The 21,043-nt window shown below is 44.0% G+C and overlaps 1 protein-coding gene across 3 annotated transcripts; it reads right to left on the bottom strand.

Annotated features, from left to right (window-relative positions):
• Positions 1–765: 765 nt before the first annotated feature.
• GPR162 (G protein-coupled receptor 162) lies at positions 766–19,762 on the bottom strand. Of its 3 annotated transcripts, none has more exons than XM_060762609.2 (5): positions 19,488–19,762; positions 13,438–15,566; positions 5,102–5,291; positions 2,481–2,632; positions 766–1,617 (listed from the first exon to the last, which is right to left on the bottom strand). In XM_060762609.2, exons 2-5 carry the CDS (start codon positions 14,299–14,301, stop codon positions 1,165–1,167), a joined length of 1,659 nt encoding a protein of 552 aa, XP_060618592.1. In that variant the 5' UTR covers positions 14,302–15,566; positions 19,488–19,762; the 3' UTR covers positions 766–1,164. The 3 variants fall into 3 exon arrangements, with proteins under 3 accessions (XP_060618592.1, XP_060618590.1, XP_060618591.1); XM_060762607.2 differs by having other exon boundaries at positions 766–1,698; positions 19,488–19,756; XM_060762608.2 differs by lacking the exon at positions 19,488–19,762 and adding an exon at positions 18,932–19,026 and having other exon boundaries at positions 766–1,698.
• Positions 19,763–21,043: the final 1,281 nt, after the last annotated feature.

Below are 21,043 nucleotides of genomic sequence, written 5' to 3'. Positions count from 1 at the left end.
ACCTGCTGCACCAGCAGGGGGTCTTCAGAGTGAATTAGATTGAACTAGAGTGAATTTGATTGAAACGGAAGCGATGAAGGAGGAAATGAATGGACTGCCTGTCACAATAGAAATGACTGCTGAGTTTTTAGTTGACAGTTGACCCCATCTTAGCACTAAAAGACCATCTCTCTATCGTCTGTAACCTGCAAGTGGAATTTCTGTTGGTTCTGCACGTATTGTTGAGCCAGGTGTCACCCATCCTGTATCTGGGCATTTCATTTTTTCCTGCCTAAGTGTAATATCCTACTTTTCTCCTTGATGAAATTCATTATGTTAGCTTTGCCCCAGCTCTCTGACCTGTTAAGATCATTTTGAATTATGATCATGACTTTTGGAGTATTAGCTACACCTCCAAAGTGGTAGCCTATATTTATTTGTGAAGCATAGTCCAGACATGGGGAAACTTTGACCCTCCAGGTGTTTTGGACTTCAACTCCCACAATTCCTAACAGCTGGTAGGCTGTTAGGAATTGTGGGAGTTGAAGTCCAAAACACCTGGAGGGTCGAAGTCTGCCCATACCTGCTATAGTCCCTGCAAATGTAGTCCCATAACCTCTATTTTTCAGTTGGCCCTTCTAAAATTCACATTAATCACATAGTCACAGTAAAATCCCCTAAATTTTTAGTGCATTCCATGGTTTTCAGTGGATCATAGTCCCAGATGATTGTATCTTTTACAAAATGAATAAAACACGCACACACAAAGCCAAGCACATGTGACACTCCAAATATAATTTTTTTAATACCTTCCTACCCCATACTTGGCAATCAATGTGTGTTTCTCATAATGGGTGGAGCTAAGATAGGGGAGACATGGGTGGCGCTAACACCTACCAACGGGGTGGAACTGACAAAAAATGTCCTCTGTGAGCTGTGGTGGTCGGTGCATGTATTTGTCACCTGAGAGCAGGGCATCACGGTTCCTTCCAACAATGCCATTTGCTCCCTGCTCCTTTCCCCCCCCCCCTTTCCTCCACACCACAGAAAGAATCAGAGTGGCAGTATTTTCCTCCCCCATAAACATGGTGAGAGACACGAGGATCTAAATTACCCTTGAGTCCTAGGATTGGTTAGAGATTTCAAGTTTTCCTTAAAAACCCAGGAAACGCTGTTAGTTCCAGTTCATAGGCTGACCTTGCTGAAGGTCTGTGCCTCATAAGCTGCTGTGGTCCATTGGTCAGTGCTTTGTTCACCACTGCAGAGGCCTAGGTTTTCACCACCAGTCAGTGAACACTGTCTTTCCCTGTCCGTATCTCCGTCCTGCTCAGCTGGGGAGCTTTGTCCCTCCTGTTGTATTGAGAATGGGAGGAGCGAATGGCGTGGACTGCTGCGCGGGGAAGGTACGGGTGTTTCATCAATGAAGGTGGTAATCTCGTCGCGGAAGAAGCAAGCTGTGGAGCCGGGGGGTCCTGGGGCCCGGATGGCCAGTCCAGATTCCAAGAACTGCCGTAGAGTCGTGAACTCATCCTCCGGAGGCCTTCGACGGTGGTGATAGCGAAGTTCAGGAGGTAGAAAGCCTGGGACTCCTTCAGGATTGTAGGGGGCTGCCACACGGATGTCATCCGATGAGGACCACTTGTGAAGGAAGGAAGGAGAAGAGCGGTGAGAGGAGAAGATGTTTGTTTCATCGTGAGACATCCTGCGAGAGATAGGGACCTAAAACAAAAGGACAGGCATTCATTAAACCTAAGTCATTTAAAAAATGGTTATCTGCCACTTACAAGTGAGTGTAATGTTACAAGGACTACTACAACAAAAAGAATACTAACCAAGCTCCTCCCCTCTCTTCATCCCTGATGGCCCACAGCCAGAAGAAGCATGGTAGATTGCACTAATATACTTGAAAGCAAAGATCCACCCAGAAGAAAAGTGTGCTTATCATACATTAAGAGAACTACTGACTGCATAGGGAAGCTAATGAAAAACACAGCCTACAAAACTATCTACAGACCCACTAAGAAAATCCAACAAAAATTCTACACTCAACAAAGGACAAGGGGGATCCTCTCACCTCTGCAGGAGTCTACCGCATACCATGCAGCTGTGGACAAGTCTACATAGGGACCACCAAATGCAGCATTGCCCAAACATGAATTGAGGAACACGAAAGGCACTGCAGACTACTTCAACCTGATAAGTCAGCCATAGCAGAGCACCTGATGAAACAACCTTGGCACAGCATATTATTTGAGAACACCGAAATGCTAAACCACTCTGACAACCACCATGCCAGACGACACAGAGAAGCCACTGAAATTCACAAGCATGTGAACAATTTCAACAGAAAGGAGGAAACCGTGAAAATGAACAAAATCTGGCTACCAGTATTTTTAAAAAATCTAAAATTAGGACAGTAAAGAAAGAACAACACTCAAAACCAGGTTGTGTTTCAGATCAGCAATGTCTCTGAGCAGATTTAAGATGCGTGGACATCTCACCTGCAGGTAGTGCACCCTGTCATGGGGCAACAGCATGTGATGGACTGGCAGCAGCTTAGCATCTCTGGGGTCCCGCTTCAATGCCGCAGCACCATTGGCATCAAATCGCACCTTGCAGATCCTCCCATCACCATAGTCATCACCAGTGCCATCTAGAACACAACAGTTAAAGAGTTAACAATCTCTTCTTGCCCCATTTCTCTAGTTTCCTCCACTCTACACATACAAAAGTTAGTACAATCATTGTAGCACATGCCTGCTTTTGCTTTTGGGTGGTCATTATCTTTAGATGTGGTGAATCAGTTTTAGTTTTATTTTTCAAAATTATATACTGTATACTGTCTTTGGGCATTGATGGTGTGTAAATGACATGGGTGTTGGTGTCAGGTGGGCCTCCAGTGGCACCACATTCCTCATTTGGGCACCAAAACTGAGAATGCCCTCTTCCATATTTCAGCCTAGTGTAATGATCTCACTGGTGGTACACAGAGGGTGACCCCTCAGCAAATCTTAATCCTTTAGCAAATGCCAATGGGGAGAGGTGCACTCCACAAATGCATATAGGTTTGGCCAGGGATACTATTGCCATAAGACATGTTGCCTAGGAACATGGTGATGGGCAAGCTGGTGGATTGTTTTCAATTCCATGTTTTTCTATTAGGGATAAAAAGGTGGATATATGATCTTTAGAGCACTTGGGGAAGAGGATTGCTCATGTTTATGTAAATTGGCATTTCCCATACTACAGCAAGTTCTGAAAACATTACAGATGTGATCAGTGAGATTATGGAACTAGCGATGGAGTATGCCCACAGGTTGTCATTGTAATGTCCCCAGTCCACACACAGAGCCCATCCACACCTCCAGTCCATACACACAGTTGAACAGTTTTATAACTCTCTCTGTGTGTGTTTTGATAAATAAATGTATGGAGGGAGGGTCAAAACTGAAGTGAGTTTTTGTTTTAGTTAATGAATTCAAACTCCCGGCCTTTGTTTTCTCATGGTGAACTGAGAGATCAAGCCCCTTTTCACAGCAGCCTCTTATCTCACAGCAGCCACACTGCTGAAGCAAATAGAAACATGCTTGCATTCAATCACTATCATAGTTCCCTGCAATAATGCTATGGTGCTGTTTTACCAATGTGTGGTCCTGTGATCCTTCTTTTGCACTGCCTCGCTATGCCTTCCTGCTCAGTTATTCTCTACTTAGTATGCACAAATTTTCAATTTAATTTTGGTGAAATTCCACAATAATGACAAAATGATAAAAGAAAAAAAGAGGAATGCTAGTAAGCTAGAAATGCCATATACAAGACCACCAGTTTTTTTGTTATATTTCGGTGAATTCGGTTACAAGATATAGAAATGGAAGGGGGTCTGCATTTGTCTCTTGCCTTATAGGATTATGACTCAATTTCCACAGTGTATGTGTTTTTATGCGTGTCCCATCTAGTTACCTGTTGACCTATGGCAACACCATAAATTTCAAGGGATTTTCTTAGTCAAGGAATTATCAGAGGTGATTTAACCAGTTCCTTCCTCCGAAACAGTGCCTATAGTACCCAGTATATATTGGTGGTGTCCCATCTAACTACTAACCAGGACCAACCTTGCATTGGTTCCAAGATTAGTCAGGAACTGGTGCTTTCTTTAAGGTGGAGCTAACAATGACAAAGTTTTCAGGAAATTATGCCTTAGTCTAGAGCAGTGGTTCTCAACCTGTGGGTCCCCAGGTGTTTTGCCCTACAACTCCCAGAAATCCCAGCCAGTTTACCAGCTGTTAGGATTTCTGGGAGTTGAAGGCCAAAACATCTGGGGACCCACAGGTTGAGAGCCACTGTTCTAGAGGATGTAAATACCCTATAAGCATCCATTCCTGATTTATCTTGGAACCAAATCAATGTCAGCCCTGGTATTAGGGCACAATTCCCGGGGCTTTGTTCATGTAAGATCCACCTTAAAGAAATCAGAGCTGTATAAAACCCAGAAGCACTCCTCAAAAGCATTGTCACTTAATGGAGATATTGCAGCAGAATTTTCCAAAGAAAACATTCCCCTGTATCAGATTAGATATTCCAACTTCATTTACCCAATGCTTTTTGTGATATTTAACCTATCTGCTGTTTTAAATATAATTTATTCCTGTTCATAAACAAACACAGAATAAACTATAATTAACTGGGATGACAAGAGCCCAACGCTTGGATTAGATATCTCATACATTTTAAAAAAGTGAATGTGGTGGTGGTGGAGAGTGTGTATTATGTGGTAGACAGTAACTCCAGTGGTGGTGGGGATTAGCTCTAGGAAATGATATGTTTTGTGCACTCTTGTGCTTTCATTTGTCTTTAAAACGAAATCAAATCTATGAATTTGTTGACATTACAACTTGAATAGTTCGGACTACAGAAAAGTAGATTTTGACTATACATTAGGAAGAACGTTCCAATGGTGAGAGATGCTTGACATCTGCGGACCCATAAAGAGTAATTTGCTGTGTTCTTGTTCTAATGTGATGACTTTCCCATCTTTCACATAGTTTTGTCCCTCCCGCCTGCCTCATGCATCTTCCTCCTCCTCAAACACACATCACAAGATTACTGGATTGGAGGAGCTCACCCTCATCCCCATCTTCCTCTGACATTATTGCTACACATTGTTCCCACACTGTACGGAGGTCAGCCCGGTAACGTTCACAGGACCAGATGAAGGATGGGAGAAGCAGAGTCTGCACCATGGAGCACCAAAGCACAGCCAGTACCATCCAAGTGGGAGCGGTGTCATAGCGTAGACTGAAGAAGCTCACCACCTGCAAAGCAAGGAGACAGTCAACAGGAAGACAGTGGCAGCAGCACTTCACAGCCAGGCTCTCTATTCACGACATCTGGAGGCAAATGTTCTTTCTCAAAATGCTAAAAGAGGAATTGCTGTGCGTAATTTAATTGTATTGGTTATACATAGGTTTACATCCATCCATCTGATAAAACACCCTTTTCAGGTTTTATGCTCTTTTAAAACAATATTGAACATGTTTGATCAGGGAGAAGACTGAGATAAAATAAAAACATATACTTCATAGGAAATTAAGCAGTTATTTCAATAGTATTGGTTATCTAGACATGACAGGCTGCCTTAATTTCACTGGTAGTATGGAAATTGGTAGTATGGAGTCCCTGGTGGCACAATGGGTTAAACCCTTGTGCCAGCAGGACTGCTCCCCAACAGGTCAGCGGTTTGAATCTGGGGAGAGTGGGTTGAGCTCCCTCTGTCAACTCCAGCTCCTCATGTGGGGACATGAGAAAAGCCTCCCACAAGGATGGTAAAACATCAAACATCTGGGCATCCCCTGGGCAACGTCCTTGCAGATGGTCAATTCTCTCACACCAGAAGTTATTTGAAGTTTCTCAAGTGACTCCTGACACAAAAAAATACTGAAATTGGTAGTATAATAATATTGGAGGGTGTCTAACAACACCCCCACCCTCAACCTCAGCACTCCCTATGGGAAACAAAATAATAAATGAGTACTTAATTCTGAGCTGTGGAATTAATGAATACTTCAATCTCAACTCTTCACTTGTAGAAACAAAACTGTTTTTTTCTTACTAGTCTCCCAAGGGCAGAAGCAGAAAATGTACACAAGAGCACAATCAATTTATTTAGCCTGGAGAAGAGTAGGTTAAGAAGGGAAATGATAGTCATGTTCAAATATTTCAAAGGAGGCCGTTTTGAGGAGTGAGCCAACTTGTTTCCCACTGTTCCAGAGACATAGTTGTGGAACAAGGGATTCAAACTACAGGCAGTCCTCAAATTATAGACCAGATAGGTTCTGTGGGTTTGTTCTTAAGCTGCATTTGTATGCAAGTCAGAACAGGTACATTTTTAAGTGTAACTTCAGATATACATATACATACATATACATACGAGGGTTGAATGAAAAGTAATGCCTCCACCTTCATTACTGGAATATCATTTGGATGGGAATATTTTAATAAATAAAATGCAAAAATAATCCTTAGAAAGTGCTCTTTAATTACCACTATTCACTTTTCCACATAATCACCAGACAATTGGATACATTTCTGCCAATGATGAACAAGTTTTCTGTAGCCATCATGGAAGAAGTTGACACTCTGTTTCCACAGTGTCTCACAGTTCTCTCATCCTGGGTACCCATTGTGCTCAGATCTTCCGATAGCCAAGCAAAGCAATAATGTGACCCACACATTCTTGTGAAATGCCAATTATGCTTGAAATTTCTCTCTGAGTGATACAATGATCATCCTGAATCAATCTGTCAACCTTTTGCTTCTGAAACCCGCTGGTGGCTGTTACAGGATGTCCAACTGTTTGTTTGTCACGCAAGTTAGACGTTCCCACCTCAACATCTTTAAACTTACTCGCCCAATGATGCACAGTATTCACATCAACACAATCACCATAAACAGCTTGCATTTCCTGTGGGGTGACACCTTCTGATGTCAATAATTCAATGACTGCACATTGCTTAAGTCACATGAACCGACCGTCTGCGCAGGGTTCCCTACTTCGCACTTTAACAACACAACTGTTCAATGCTAGGGCTTCCCGCCAAAATGGAACTGTAGGGGAGAGTCTGCTGAACAAGCCAGTACCTGCCACATACCAGTCCTGCCATCTGCTGAGGAGTTACGAAGGTGGAGGCATTACTTTTCATTCAATCCTTGTACATGCATGCTTTGGATAGCATAGGGAAGTGTTAAAACCCCTGTGGTGTTCCTAGCCTCTGTTCAGAAGATTTCACCTCACTTTCTGTCTGAGATCTCCAGATTTTGAAAAAATGGCTTGTTGTAGAAGCAAGGATTGGAGGTAAAGTTTCAGTGGAGACAACTTTTCCCCAAGATAACTCTTCCAGCAGTGAATTTCCCTTCCTGGGGTAGATTTCTCTCACTTCCTGTTGTCTCACCCCCATGCTTAACTATGAATCATTTGTAAGTCAGATGTTTGTAACTTAGGGACTGCATGTATAGGAAAAGAGATGCTACCTCAACATTAGAAGGAAAGTCCTTGTGGTAAGAGCAGTTCGGCAGTAAAAAATGCTATCCTGGAGTGTGGTAGAGTCTATTTCATTTTTAAAACAAAGACAAATGGCCATCTGTCAGGAGTACTTTGATTGTGTGTTCCTGCATGGCATGGAGTTAGCCTGGATGATCCCTGTGATTTTTTCCATATCTATGACTCTATGATTCTAACTGAACGTGGGGTAGGTGTTGAGCGTTTACAAGTTAAAATTTTGTATGTTGAAACAACAAGACAGTCTCTGATTTACTGTAAACATAACTTACAGCTGTTTTATGATTGCCTATAATTGCAATAGCCATGTATACAACAAAGCAAAGTGCACATTGCTAAAAGGCCAGGGCCTTTGCCATAGATCATGGATACAGAACGTGTGGCTGATGCCATTTATTTCTTCTTCCACAAAATAAATGTATAGTTGAGTTATTTGTTGTGTGAGATTCAAACTTCAGGCATATCATGATGAAGAGCTCCTAGGCCTACGGTTGAAAAGGCTTTGTGGAACCCTTTTAATCTATCTCTGCTGATAGGATAAAAAAGATGGAGGAGGTAGGAAAGCACAGATGGATTAGAAATGAAAAATAATGGCATCTGCACACCCCCAAGATATGTGCTTCGTGCAAGGGAAATTTCAGGACAAAGCCTTCCCTTGGAAGCATTCAAGGATAATACTGTATATACTGATGTACAAGTCAACGTCATGTATAAATTGAGGGCAGATTTTGGGGACAAAATTAGGGTTTTGATATGATCCATGGATAAATCATCGGAGCCCCCGGTGGCGCAGCGGGATAAACAACTGAGCTGCTGAACTTTCTGGCTGAAAGGCCGGCAGTTCAAATCTGGGGAGCGGGGTGAGCTCCTGCTGTTAGCCCCAGTTTCTGCCCACCTAGCAGTTCAAAAACATGCAAATGTGAGTAGATCAATAGGTACCACTCTGGCAGGAAGGTAATGGTGCTCCATGCAGTTATGCTGGCTACATGACCTTGGAGGTGTCTGCAGACAATGCTGGCTCTTCGGCTTAGAAATGGAGATGAGCTCCACTCTCCAGAGTTGGACATGACTAGATGTAATGTCAAGGGGAAACCATTACCTTTGATGGATAAATCAAGGGTCATTCTATGGAAAGGGGAAGGCACCAATGCCACCTCAGGGGAGCAGCTACCCTTGACCACCATTACCATTTCCCCACCCCAGGCATTAAAAAAGTGGAAAGAGTAGAGGAGGTTGGTGCTTCTTTTAAGCTTCTTCCAGAACAATGTGAGGTACCCTCTACACTGCCACATAAAATCCAGATTATCTACTTTGAACAGCATTATATGGCAGTGTAGACTCGGAAAATGCAGTTCAAAGCAGATAATTTGGATTATTTGCTAGGATAATCTGGATTATATGGCAGTGTAGATCCAGTCTAAGATCTTGCCATTTGTCACTCTGCACAGAAAAGGGAATGGTTGCTTTTTTGATAAGAGTTAAGGTATTGTACTCATATTGACCCATGGATAACTCGGCCAAGTTTTTGGGGGTGATTTTTTGCCTAAAATTCCATGACTTATACAAGATTATATTGGGCTCAAAGCCAACCTTAAAAACTGTGGCATAGACACTGAGAACTGGGAAGCCCTGGCCCTTCAGCACTCCAGCTGGAGGTCAGCTGTGACCAGCAGTGCTGTAGAATTTGAAGAGGCACGAATGGAGGGCAAAAGAGAGAAATGTGCCAAGAGCAAGGCACGTCAAGTCAACTCCGACCGAGACCGCCTTCCACCTGGAAATCAATGCCCTCACTGAGGGAGAAGATGCAGATCAAGAATAGGGCTCCACAGTCACCTACGGACCCACCAGCACACTGATCTTGGAAGATTATCCTACTTAGACAACGAGGGATCACCTAAGTAAGTAAGTAAGTAAGTAAGTAAGTATATAGGGTACATTTTCCCAGAACATCAACAGCATTCTACCTGCCACTGAAAAAAAACCCAGATCTTGGTTCTAGGGTAATCACAACTGCTGTGGCAAATACAGTGGCAGAAGGATTACAAGCACCAGACAGTACTTGAGACATCACCAGATTGGTGCTTCAAAATTAATACACACAGATCTCTGTAAAATAATTTTATTGGTAATTAAGAGAAAAAGGAGTTGCAGTCTGAACACTCTGCCACTATGCATTTGCCAACATGTTCTGTTATGTATTTTAAAAAAATAGTTAGAACACCCTATTCATCTATTCTTCATTGCTGGAATGCATATCTATAAGGATGCACATTCCAACAAGCAACGTGAGCAAGGATTCCTGGGAAATTTACTGAACTAGACAACTGCAATAATTCTTCTTTTTATCACCCAGATCAATAATCATTACTTCACCTGTTTCCTCTGCCAGAACATTGGACAGAAATAGATTTTTGTCCTGTCTTCTCCCAAAAGTAATCTAAGAAAACACTGTGGAGAAAGGAAACTAGAACTCAAGTGTGAATTGGGACATCATGATAAGCCAGGTAAGGTCAGGACAGGGTGCTGACGAATGCTGACTTATCCAATTTGCAATGACTAAACAACCAGGGAAGTGGAAGATGTGGAAGGTGATGTCCAGCCCCACAAACAGCTGCTACTCTGGCTTGTTTCTCCTCCAAAGGTCAGAGAAGGAATTCATTATTTGCGTTATGGTTTCTTTCTCTCTTTGTGGATGAAGGAAGGAAGAGGATATGAACCACAGCAATGGTTTCAGACATCACAGTAAACAAGGCATGGTTTGTTTAGCAACTCTTCTTGTGCTGAGGTGCAAACTGACAGTGGGAAATAGCATGTTACAACCCACAATAAGCTAAGGTTTCTGTGGTTTCCCGCATAGCATGAGGATGTCCAAAAGAGGCCACTGTGAGAACAGATCTTGAATCTTTAGATAGTGGTGGTTTTTCATGCTCTTTTTTATTACACATCAGAATTTCTGAAGAAGTGTCAAGAAGAGGCATTTTGGGAAAAATGCTGGGAGACTTTGTAGAGCTGACAAAACTAACAAAATACATTTCAGCAAGAATACACTTATTACATTTAGGCAGGAAAAAAGAGATGCACAAATAGAGGATGACTGACACCTGGCTTGACCGTAGTACATGTGGAAAGGCTCTAGGGCCTTTTTGCATGTAGGTCACAAGCTAAACATGAGTCAATAGGTGACATGATGGCCAAAATCAAAAGCAACAAAAATGCAACACTAGGTTCCATTAATAGGAGCATAGTGTCTGGACTGAGGGAACCGCAGATCAAGACTTGATTTCTCTGCCCTGGAGTAGTGCCAGGCTCTCCTAACACATTGGTTCTCAACCTTCCTAATGCAGTGACCCCTTAATACAGTTCCTCATGTTGTGGTGGCACCCAACCAGAAAATTGTTTTAGTTGCTACTTCATAACTATTTTTGCTACTGTTATGAATCATAATATAAGTATCTGATATGCAGGATGTATTTTCATTCATTGGACCAAATTTGGTACAAATACCCGATGTGCCCAAATTTGAACATTGATGGGGTTGGGAAGGGGGATTGATTTTGTAATCTGGGAGTTGTAGTTGCTGGGATGTATAGTTAACCTACAATCAAAGAGCATTCTGAACCCTGCCAATGATGGAATTGAAGCAAATTTGGCACACAGAACTCCCAAGATCAACATAAAATACTGAAAGGATTTGTTGGGCATTGACTTTGAGTTTTGGAGTTGTAGTTCACCTACATCCAGAAAGCAATTTGGACTCAAAATATGATGGATTTGGACCAACCTTAGCACAAATACTCAATATGCCCAGATGTGAACACTGGTGGAGTTTGGAGAAAATCTACCTTGACATTTGGGAGTTGTAGTTGTTGGGATTTATAGTTCACCTACAATCAAAGAGCATTCTGAACCCCAGCAACGATAGAATTGGGCCAAACTTCCCACACAGAACCCCCTGAGCATCAGAAAATACTGTGTTTCCTGATGATCTTTGGCAACCTCTCTTGTACCCCCTCGCAACCCCCTCAGTGGTCCTGACCCCCCAGGTTGAGAAACGCTTTCACAACAGTTTCATACTTTCTTGAATTCTCTTTTCAAAGTTCTTTTCCACATTCCTTTATGATACTCTTGTCAACTACCAGTATTTATCCATAGATAGAGTTTATTATCACTTTGGACAACATTAACCTGACTCTGAGAAGAATTTTTTTTAACAAATATAAACTTATTAGTATTTCAATGGGAAGTGTGGGCCTGCTTTTGGCGGATGAGATAGGATTGTTGTTGTTGTTGTTGTGTGCTTTCAAGTTATTTCAGACTTAGGCTGACCCTGAGCGAGGGCCGGGTAAATGAACTTAGAGGGCTGTATCTGGCCCTCGGGCCTTAATTTGAGGACCCCTGGTCTAGATATTCAGGGTACAATCCAGTGCTAATTGCCTATTATTTAAGATAATGTTATGTCAGATTGTCAAAGCTGTGTATTTCAAAGCACAACACTTTTGTGCCATTTGTCTGCCTTTCTCTCCCTCTCCCCTCTCTTTTTTGCTCCCTCCCTTGAAGTTATTTTGATCTTCTAGTCTTAACAGAAACTGAAGAGTCTCTCTGGGCAAAGATTATGCCCTCTAGAGGCCATGCACAGGAACACACTCTCAGGCTCTTGAGAAATGACAATTTCATTCTCTCTTTTATGTGGGATGATAGATGAAATGCTGTTTATGTTACACAGACTTGAAGGCACTTTTGTCTGGCAAACAGCTTTTAAAAATATTTCTGCAGGGCTTCAAAACCTTATAAGCCCCTCCTCTTTCCCTTGGTGGTTGAGAGGAAATGGTGGGACATATTAACCTAATAGTAAGTTCAGGACAAAAAGCCTTTGGCTGTCATCCAGGTATGGCCCACTATGCCTCCTCCTTCTGACTCTCTGTTTAAACACTGCTCATATTCCCATTTCTCCCAGTCCTTCATACCCATATGCCGTGGATCAACTGAGAACCATGTGTATGTCTGTGTTTGTGTGAGTCATGAGGAGAGTCACTTGTCCTTCCACCACTGCCCTCCTCTTTTCATCTAAGAGAGACAGCTTAGAAATAGGAAGAATGGCATTGGGTAAAAGGAGATGATAGAGAGCAAGACCAGTCTTTCCTGCAACTTGAGCTCTTGGATCAACGGAGAAAATGGACAAACAGAAGGATGGAGGGGGAGAGGAAAGAGAGAGTATGGCAGAAAGTGAGGAGACACATAGATCAGAGAATAGGCAGACATACAAGGGGTGAGAAGGTGGTGAGAGGACAGGGAGAGAATGGAGAGACAGAGGCAATGGGGCAACAGGGCACCAGATAATGGGGGAGTGTATAAATAGCACTTTTGGACCTGCTCTTTACAAATTTTGGCTTTGGTCTTCCCACCAGCAGATGCTGCTTGCAGCAAAATAACCTCAAAAGAAATCGCACTTCTTGTGTACTTCATGGACAATTAGGTCTTACAATACCACACATTGTCTCACTCTAGCTACAAAGGAAATTAGTTGATTTCTAAGACAGTGGCTTCCAAACTGTGATTCAGGGAACCAGAAGCTTGCGGGAGCTTTCATTGAGATGACCAGTACTGACAAAGAAGTTTCTCTTCAAAAAAACATTTTGTCCATCACAACTGATTTTTCCTACAATGTTTGCATGCAAAGGTGTGTAATTCAGGTATATTTTAGCCAGCATACTAGGAAGTGTAGAGAACACAGCAGCAGATTTGGTTGCATGCCCTACATGAATTGAACGATGGCCCCAAATAATCTGCAAACTTCAACAAACCCTTGCCAGATGCTCAGAGATTGTCTGACAAACAAATCAACTTGGAAATGTACAAAGTCAGTAAACAAGTGTTTTAAAACAACAGAAAGAGGTGCTGCTTACCAAAATGGGAACCCCAGTCAGTGAGTCATACAGGAAAACAATGGCACTAATGAGGTTGGTCATCTGCATTGAAGTCTTGGCGGATTCAGACCCATCCAGGGATGACCGTCTTTTGCCTCTGACATCCTCTACCACAATGGCTGGCACGTTGAAGGTGTTGTGAACTGAATGACAAGAAGAGGCCGCTTCTTCTGCTCTCTGGTGGTGGCATCTGTGATGTCTTCGGTGTGCCCACAAGGTCTGGTAGAAAGTGATGCCCACACACACCAAGCCCATGACTATGCCTCCAAGAAGAAGTAGGCTGAAACACACACCAAATCCCAATCCTATCTTGCTGACAATGAACTGGCAGCCACTGGCATAGTAACGCTCCCCATTATTGTGCCAGCCAATGGACGGTAGTGTGGAGAGAATGAAGGACACCATCCAGATGCCCATCACGGCATGAAGGGCTTGCTTTTTGGCGTTGCTCAGGCGGTAGTTGACAGGCCACCTCACCATCCACATGCGGTGGTAGGATAAGGAGGCCACAGTGAAACATGTGGCCAAGGCCAATGTATAATAGGTGGAAACAAAGACCTTGCAAATGCTCTCATTCCAGTCATAGTCGGAGGACTCACGTCGCAACTGTACCACCGCATAAGTAGTGAGCGGCACAGCAGCCATGAGAATGTGCGTGCCTGCCAGGAAGCATAGCAGTAACTCTAGGGGCTTGTGCTTCTGCTGCTTGGCTGTGATGCTCAGGATGATCCAGGAGTTGGCCAATAGAGCAAGGAGCCCACAAGCCAGCCACCACAGTGAGTTATTATGCAGGGTAGCCTTAGATAGTTCCTCCATGGGGCTGCTGCCTCCCCCACGATTCATGATGCTGCCTTCTTATTGAGCTCCAGAAAGCACCACAAAGGATTATGCACCGGAGTCTTGTAGAGGAGCCAGTATTGCTATTTTATTGGCTACCATAGGGAAATAGGAGGGAGATGTGGACATAACATCTGGGAGAAACACCCACAAGGAGGACACATTGTCTTGCACTATTCTTTGTTATACTTTTCAATATTGTCCTTTACTCTCTTTCTATTATCTTCATTATCCCTCTTTTGATTCATGTATTTTCTTTTTTCCCCCTTCCCTTTTCTTAGATGACTTTATTTTATATTGAAGGTTATACTGAATTTAATTCCAGATTTTCTATTTAATAGAATGTACAGAAACTAGAGGAATAATGGAGAAAACTAGTCTTCTAGATTATCTGTGAAGACTCATCTTTGTTTTTAAGGGAAAGTTAGCATCTGCGCTGAACTGGAGGATCGTTTCAACTTTTTACAGATGCAGGCCTGCCCACAAGGATATTAGTCTGTACCTTATTATCCTGCTTAGATTTTTTTCATGAAAATGTAAACCTAGTTTGTTTATGGCCTTCAGTTGGTATGTGTTAAATCCATTTTACCATTGGCCTTTGGAATTACCAATTTGCTGTTGATATGAATTGTAATTCTTTTGGCGTATGAGGGTTTGCTCCTGCGAGGATTTGCAAAGGGGATAGGATTTGAATAGTTGTTCTACTGGGGTTTTAAAAAATTGTATTAAATTTGTATTTTAGACTGTTTTTGTTGTAATTTGTTTTTATGCAGTTTTGAGCTTCCTTGAACACAGGAAACAAGATATATATCTTTAAAATAAATATGGTAAGATTTTTTTTAAAAAAGTATAAGGTAAAGAAGGGGTAGAAACAGATTTCTTTGCTGTCAGCACTTCCCTCCTGTTGCTTCCTGTCTTTCCTTCTCTTTCTCTCTCTCACACATAATTAAAAAATTACTACCTTTCTATAACAGCCCACTCACTTTGCCTCTCTTTGACAAAGGATAAATGAAGGGAAGAGAAGAGAAGCGGTAAAGCCTGGTTCTCACAGGTCACAATACTAGATATCCATCACCGAATGCCTGAGCTTCTGGCCAGGGAGCACTCCAGTCGTCAGAGGAGCCTAACATGCTCATCTGCCAAGTCCTTGAGCTCAGCAAGAATTCTCTCCTCTGGTTTGGAATCTGTAGGTAGCCAGCTGAGAGTTGTAGGAAGGGTTAATTATTTTCCCAGAGTTCCTTGGCAACTCAGGGTTTAAAGAACCCTCCTTACTGTAGAAAGAAGAGAAAAGGAAAACATCAGAAAACAGCCCCATCTCTTCCAGCCTCCTCCCACCCCCTAGAAATCATTCCAATTCAGCAGCCCACACAATGAGTTGTTAAAAGAGTTTGTCACCTATTGTGCCACATCACTGTAATAGCACAACACTGAAATATATGCAGCAAATTCAACTGCATGCCAGGCCTGTGTGCTCTTTTCACCTTGGAAGGTGAAGGTACCAGCTTGTGTGGGAGATTTTTAGTTTCCTTTGTACCTCTTTAATTCCTCTTTCCCCAGGTCTGAAAAGACGCTCTTCTGCTCTCAGAGGCAGTCTAGCATGAGGTAAAAAATGACAATGTCCCAGGCAGTGGGCTCCCCAGTTAGTCATGGATTGCCATCTGGATGGCAGAGAGTTCTGACCAATGGGATACATGGCAGACCCTTCAGGCACAACCCCAAGGGCACTAGTGGGAGCAAAATGCACATCATTGGCACTTTAGCAGGCCAACTTTCCTGTTGAATTGGGTCCCATCTTAAATAGCACCTATACACAAGTAAAGAAAGTCATTTAGAGTTTGGACCTTAGACACAGACATATCTTAGATCAGTGGTTCTCAACCTGTGGGTCCCCAGGTGTTTTGGCCTACAACTCCCAGAAATCCTACCCAGTTTACCAGCTGTTAGGATTTCTGGGAGTTGAAGGCCAAAACATCTGGGCACCCACAGGTTGAGAACCATTTCTTAAATGAAATCTTCCTTCTCTAGTTCTGGAATACTTTGAGGCAATGGCTGTGAAGTAATGCTAGCACATGCCCTTCTTTTCCTCCACTTCCAAAACATATGCTATTTGCATCCCTGTTAACATTTGTGACCCACCTAGCTCTGCTAATCCGTTTATCTCCTCTTGTGATCAGGCCACAGCTTTCTCTTCATCAGCTCTCAGGCCCTACGTGCGATTTTGGCCTAGAGCTCCCACCATGATCCTGGCACTACCCTTTGCTTGGTCCTCCTGCCCGGCCTCTTTCAATTCTGAGCATCCCACAGAGGCCTCACCAGAGGTTTGTCCCACTGATCAAACTTGTCCGATAACCTTGGTACATCCTGCCCCATGATTCTTCATTTTGCTCTTGGGCTCATCCATTCAAGGATTGAGGGAAAGAGAGAACTTAGTCAGCCTCACAAAACAAAAAGAAATCCTTTCTGCATCAATATAATATTGCTTCCTATGAGACAGGTCATGGTTCCACCCACCATGTGTGCAAATATATTTCTGGGAAGGCTATCTCTAATGCTTCCTGGTCAATGGCATCAAAGGCTGATGGAAGATCCTCTGCTACCCTGTTGAGTCTGGTTACCTGCCCTCCTTAGAATATAACCATGTCTTTCTTTCTATGTTAGGCATGGGCAAACTTGGGCCCTCCCTCCAGGTGTTTTGGACTTCAACACCCACAATTCCAACAGCCTTAGGCCCCTTCCATTCCCTCCTCAGCCTCTTAAGCATGTGCTATCGTTACTTCAAAACCATTGCTTTGCAGTATTCCAGAACTGAAACAGGAAGATTTAATCTACGATAGTGGTTCTCAACCTGTGGGTCCCCAGATGTTTTGGCCTTCAACTCCCAGAAATCCTAATGGATTAAGCTGCTGAGAGGGAAAAGGGAAAGGGCCTGAGGCTGTTAGGAATTGTGGGAATTGAAGTCCAAAACACCTGGAGGGAGGGCCCAAGTTTGCCCATGCCTGGACTATGCTATGATTTTCTGATTAACAGTTTTCCTTTCTCTTTTTTTGTAAGCACCTCACCCTCAAGTATCCACCAAGTCACCCACTGTCTGTCCTCAGTCACTGTGATATGTGTGTATATTCAACATACCTGTTGCCCAATATACCTGTTATCCTAAGCCTGCTTGTACTTGTTCCGGCACCACATTTAGTAGCCTGAATGGTATATTATGGTATTATAATATACCAAATGGTATTTTATTACCTGGACCAGCACAACCCAAAACTTCCGCAGTTGCATCCCATGCTATGGTTTTCTGATTAACAGTTTTCCTATTTCTTTTTTTGCAAGCAGACCACCTTCAAGTATCCACTAAGTAACCTACTGACTGTCCTCAGTCCTTGTGACATGTGTGTGTATTCAATATACCTGTTGCCCAATATACCTATTACCCTAAGCCTGCTTGTACTTGTTCCGGCACCACATTTAGTAGCCCGAAAGGTATATTATGGTATTATAATATACCGAATGGTATATTATTACCTGGACCAGCACAACCCAAAACTTATGCAGTTGCATCCAACGGAAAAAAAATATGTGAGTAGCTCATGGCACCTGCTGCCCCCAATTGCACATTTGATAGCCCCAGTGGTAGTCACATTTATCTGGACCAGCACATCCTAAACTTTAGCAGTTGCATCAAATGCAAAACTTGTGAGTAGCTCATGGCACCCGCTGCCCCCAATAACACATTTGGTAGCCCCAGTGGTATTCATATTTACCTGGACCAGATAAATTAATTGAAATAAGAGATATGGTCAAACTAACTTTCTTTCTAAGAAAGAATTCAGAGAGACTAATGAGACAAACAAACTGGGAAATGTTTGAAGAATATATTGAAAATAAATAAACAATTTATTTGTATTTTTTTGAAACACACAAATTTAAAACAAGAATCTAGACAGACAGATTAATAACTTTGGTTAGAAGGGGGGGGGGGCTATAGAAAAATTTCTATTTATATATATATAATTTGGAACACCACCAAGAAGAAGAATGGAAGTCAAACTATGTGTGTATTTTTGTGATGTTTGGTGTTATGCTACACAAAATCTATATATTTTATGTTTATTTTTCTTTCTTTTTTGTATCTTTCCCTTTGTGTTCCTTCCCTTTCAACATCCCCCCCCCCCCATAAACTTCATTCCTTCAACTCCCAATAACCTTCATTCTTCAACTGCCCCTCCCATAATCACTGTATTTCCAAAATTTCAATACAAATTATTTTAAAAAATAAAATATATTTTGGTCAAAAGATATTTAGCCACCTGCACTTTTATTTTTATTGGTTTTATACTAATTTATGCAATGCTTTTGATACAAAATAAAATAAATTAAAAATATATATTTACCTGGACCAGCACAACCCAAAACTTTAGGAGTCACATCCAATGCAAAACTTGTGACTAGTTCATTTTTGAGTCTGAACCTGGTAACCAATCCCTCCCCTTGCCCTTCCTTTCCCTTTTGGGACAAGCCTGGCAACTGGGTACGCTCTGGTTCCTGCTGGTGGATTCCCATTGCTCCCCGCCACCTCCCTCCCCAAAAACCCCAACCCAACCAGGCTTCCTGTGGTGAAATGCCGCCTCCCACTAACCTTCCCGCCGTTCCAGATGGGAAGTTCTGTCTGGCAAGGGAAACTAGTGAACTCGCAAGCTGGCAAAGAGGGAAGGAGGAGAGGCATAACAAGAGGGAGGGGGGAAAGGGCGCGGGGGGGGGGGGCGAGATGACCTGGGTAGGGGGAAAAATAGTGGAGAAGGATGGGGAATAGGGATAAAAAAGCCTTATGGGAATTTGAGGGGTGAAAAGGAAGGCATGGCATGCCAAGAAGAAGATGCTTGCTTTGCCCTTTGGTCCCTGGGCTTCAGAAGAAGAAGAAGAAGGAAAAGGCAGCGGGAGCGTGACCTCAAACAAGTTGCCATGGTTACCACGGAACGGGTGGAGGGGGGGAGAAGAAGAGGAGGAGGAGAGGCGAAGGGAGGGGGCAGCGACCCTGGTGATTGGAAGGGAGGGGGGCAGAGGGGGGGGTCAAAAAAAAGAGTGAGAGATATTGAGAGACAGGAGCGACGGCACGAGCCAGGCCTCGCTTGGCCTCAAACCCTGAAGCAGGAGGAAGGAGAGGAGGGGGAGCCGAGCAAGGGGACCCATCTTACCTCTCAATGCCGCCGCCGCCGCCGCTGCTGCCATGGCGACGGGAGCATCCTTCGCCTCGCCGTGGTGCGTGCGTGCCTCGCCGCCCGCCTCGCTGCTCGCCTGCAGCCCAGCCCTAAGCCTCCCTCGGCCGCCCGAGCGCGAGAGCGAAGGGGTGGGGAAGGGAGGGAGGGGGGAGAGAAAGAAGAAGAGGGGCGCCCCCTCCCCTTCGGACGCACGCCCTCCCTTCCCTTCCCTTCCCTGCCTGCCTGCCTGCCTGGGCGGGTGCGCGCGTGCCGGTGCCGCCGGCGTCCCTGGCGCGTGGCCTGCCTCCCGAGGGGAAGGGGGGGGGGCGCGCGACGGCAGAGTCCTCTTGCTCAGGGCCGCCCAGGGATTGGCGTCTCTCCTCAGGGACGGAGGCAGGCAGGCAGAGAAAGGGAGGGAGGGAGGCGCGCGGGCCACGCGTGGAGGAGGAGGAGGAGGAAGGAGAAGAAGGAGAAGGGGGGTCAGTCAGTGGCGACAACATTAAGGGGGCCACAACATGGGCCCCTTCCACACAGCCTTATAGCATCCACATCGAAATGGATTATATGGCAATGTGGACTAAGGCCCCTTCTGTACAGCATCCACATCGAGCTGGATTATATTTATTTATTTATTTTCAACATTTATATGCCGCCCTTCTCACCCCGAAGGGGACTCAGAGCGGCTTACATATATACAGACATGGCACTCTAAAACTTAAACACGTGTGTAAATCCAAGCTTAAATTGATACAGTTCGTTAATTTGTTGTTCATTCGTTCAGTCGTTTCTGACTTTTCGTGACCTCATGGACCAGCCCATGCCAGAGCTCCCTGTCGGCAATCACCACCCCCAGTCACTTCAAGGTCAAGCCAGTCACTTCAAGGATGCCATCCATCCATCTTGCCCTTGGTCGGCCCCTCTTCCTTTTGCCTTCCACTTTCCCCAGCATAATTGTCTTCTCTAGGCTTTGCTGTCTTGTTGTTCATTCGTTCAGTTGTTTCGAACAATTCGTGACCTCATGGACCAGCCCATGCCAGAGCTCCCTGTCGGCCGTCACCACCCCCAGATCCTTCAAGGTCAATCCAGTCACTTCAAGGATGCCATCCATCCATCTTGCCCTTGGTCGGCCCCTCTTCCTTTTGCCTTCCACTTTCCCCAGCATAATTGTCTTCTCTAGGCTTTGCTGTCTTGTTGTTCATTCGTTCAGTTGTTTCGAACAATTCGTGACCTCATGGACCAGCCCATGCCAGAGCTCCCTGTCGGCCGTCACCACCCCCAGATCCTTCAAGGTCAATCCAGTCACTTCAAGGATGCCATCCATCCATCTTGCCCTTGGTCGGCCCCTCTTCCTTTTGCCTTCCACTTTCCCCAGCATCATTGTCTTCTCTAGGCTTTGCTGTCTTGTTGTTCATTCGTTCAGTTGTTTCGAACAATTCATGACCTCATGGACCAGCCCACGCCAGAGCTCCCTGTCGGCCGTCACCACCCCCAGATCCTTCAAGGTCAAGCCAGTCACTTCAAGGATGCCATCCATCCATCTTGCCCTTGGTCGG

Source organism: Anolis sagrei, chromosome 2 (genome assembly GCF_037176765.1).
Source record: "Anolis sagrei isolate rAnoSag1 chromosome 2, rAnoSag1.mat, whole genome shotgun sequence".
NCBI lineage: Eukaryota > Metazoa > Chordata > Lepidosauria > Squamata > Dactyloidae > Anolis > Anolis sagrei.
The sequence above is the reverse complement of the archived record's forward strand: the minus strand, read 5'-3'. Positions and strand labels throughout refer to the sequence as shown.

Bases quoted from the DNA above. Each gene is read 5' to 3' on its own strand.
- GPR162 (XM_060762607.2), bottom strand. From the start codon at position 14,301: ATGAATCGTGGGGGAGGCAGCAGCCCCATGGAGGAACTATCTAAGGCT. The intron at 5,292-13,437 runs GTAAGCAGCACC...CTTGCTTTGCAG, and splicing joins TGACTGGGGTTCCCATTTTG to GTGGTGAGCTTCTTCAGTCT. The intron at 1,699-2,480 runs GTGAGATGTCCA...CTTTTGTTTTAG, and splicing joins ACAGGGTGCACTACCTGCAG to GTCCCTATCTCTCGCAGGAT.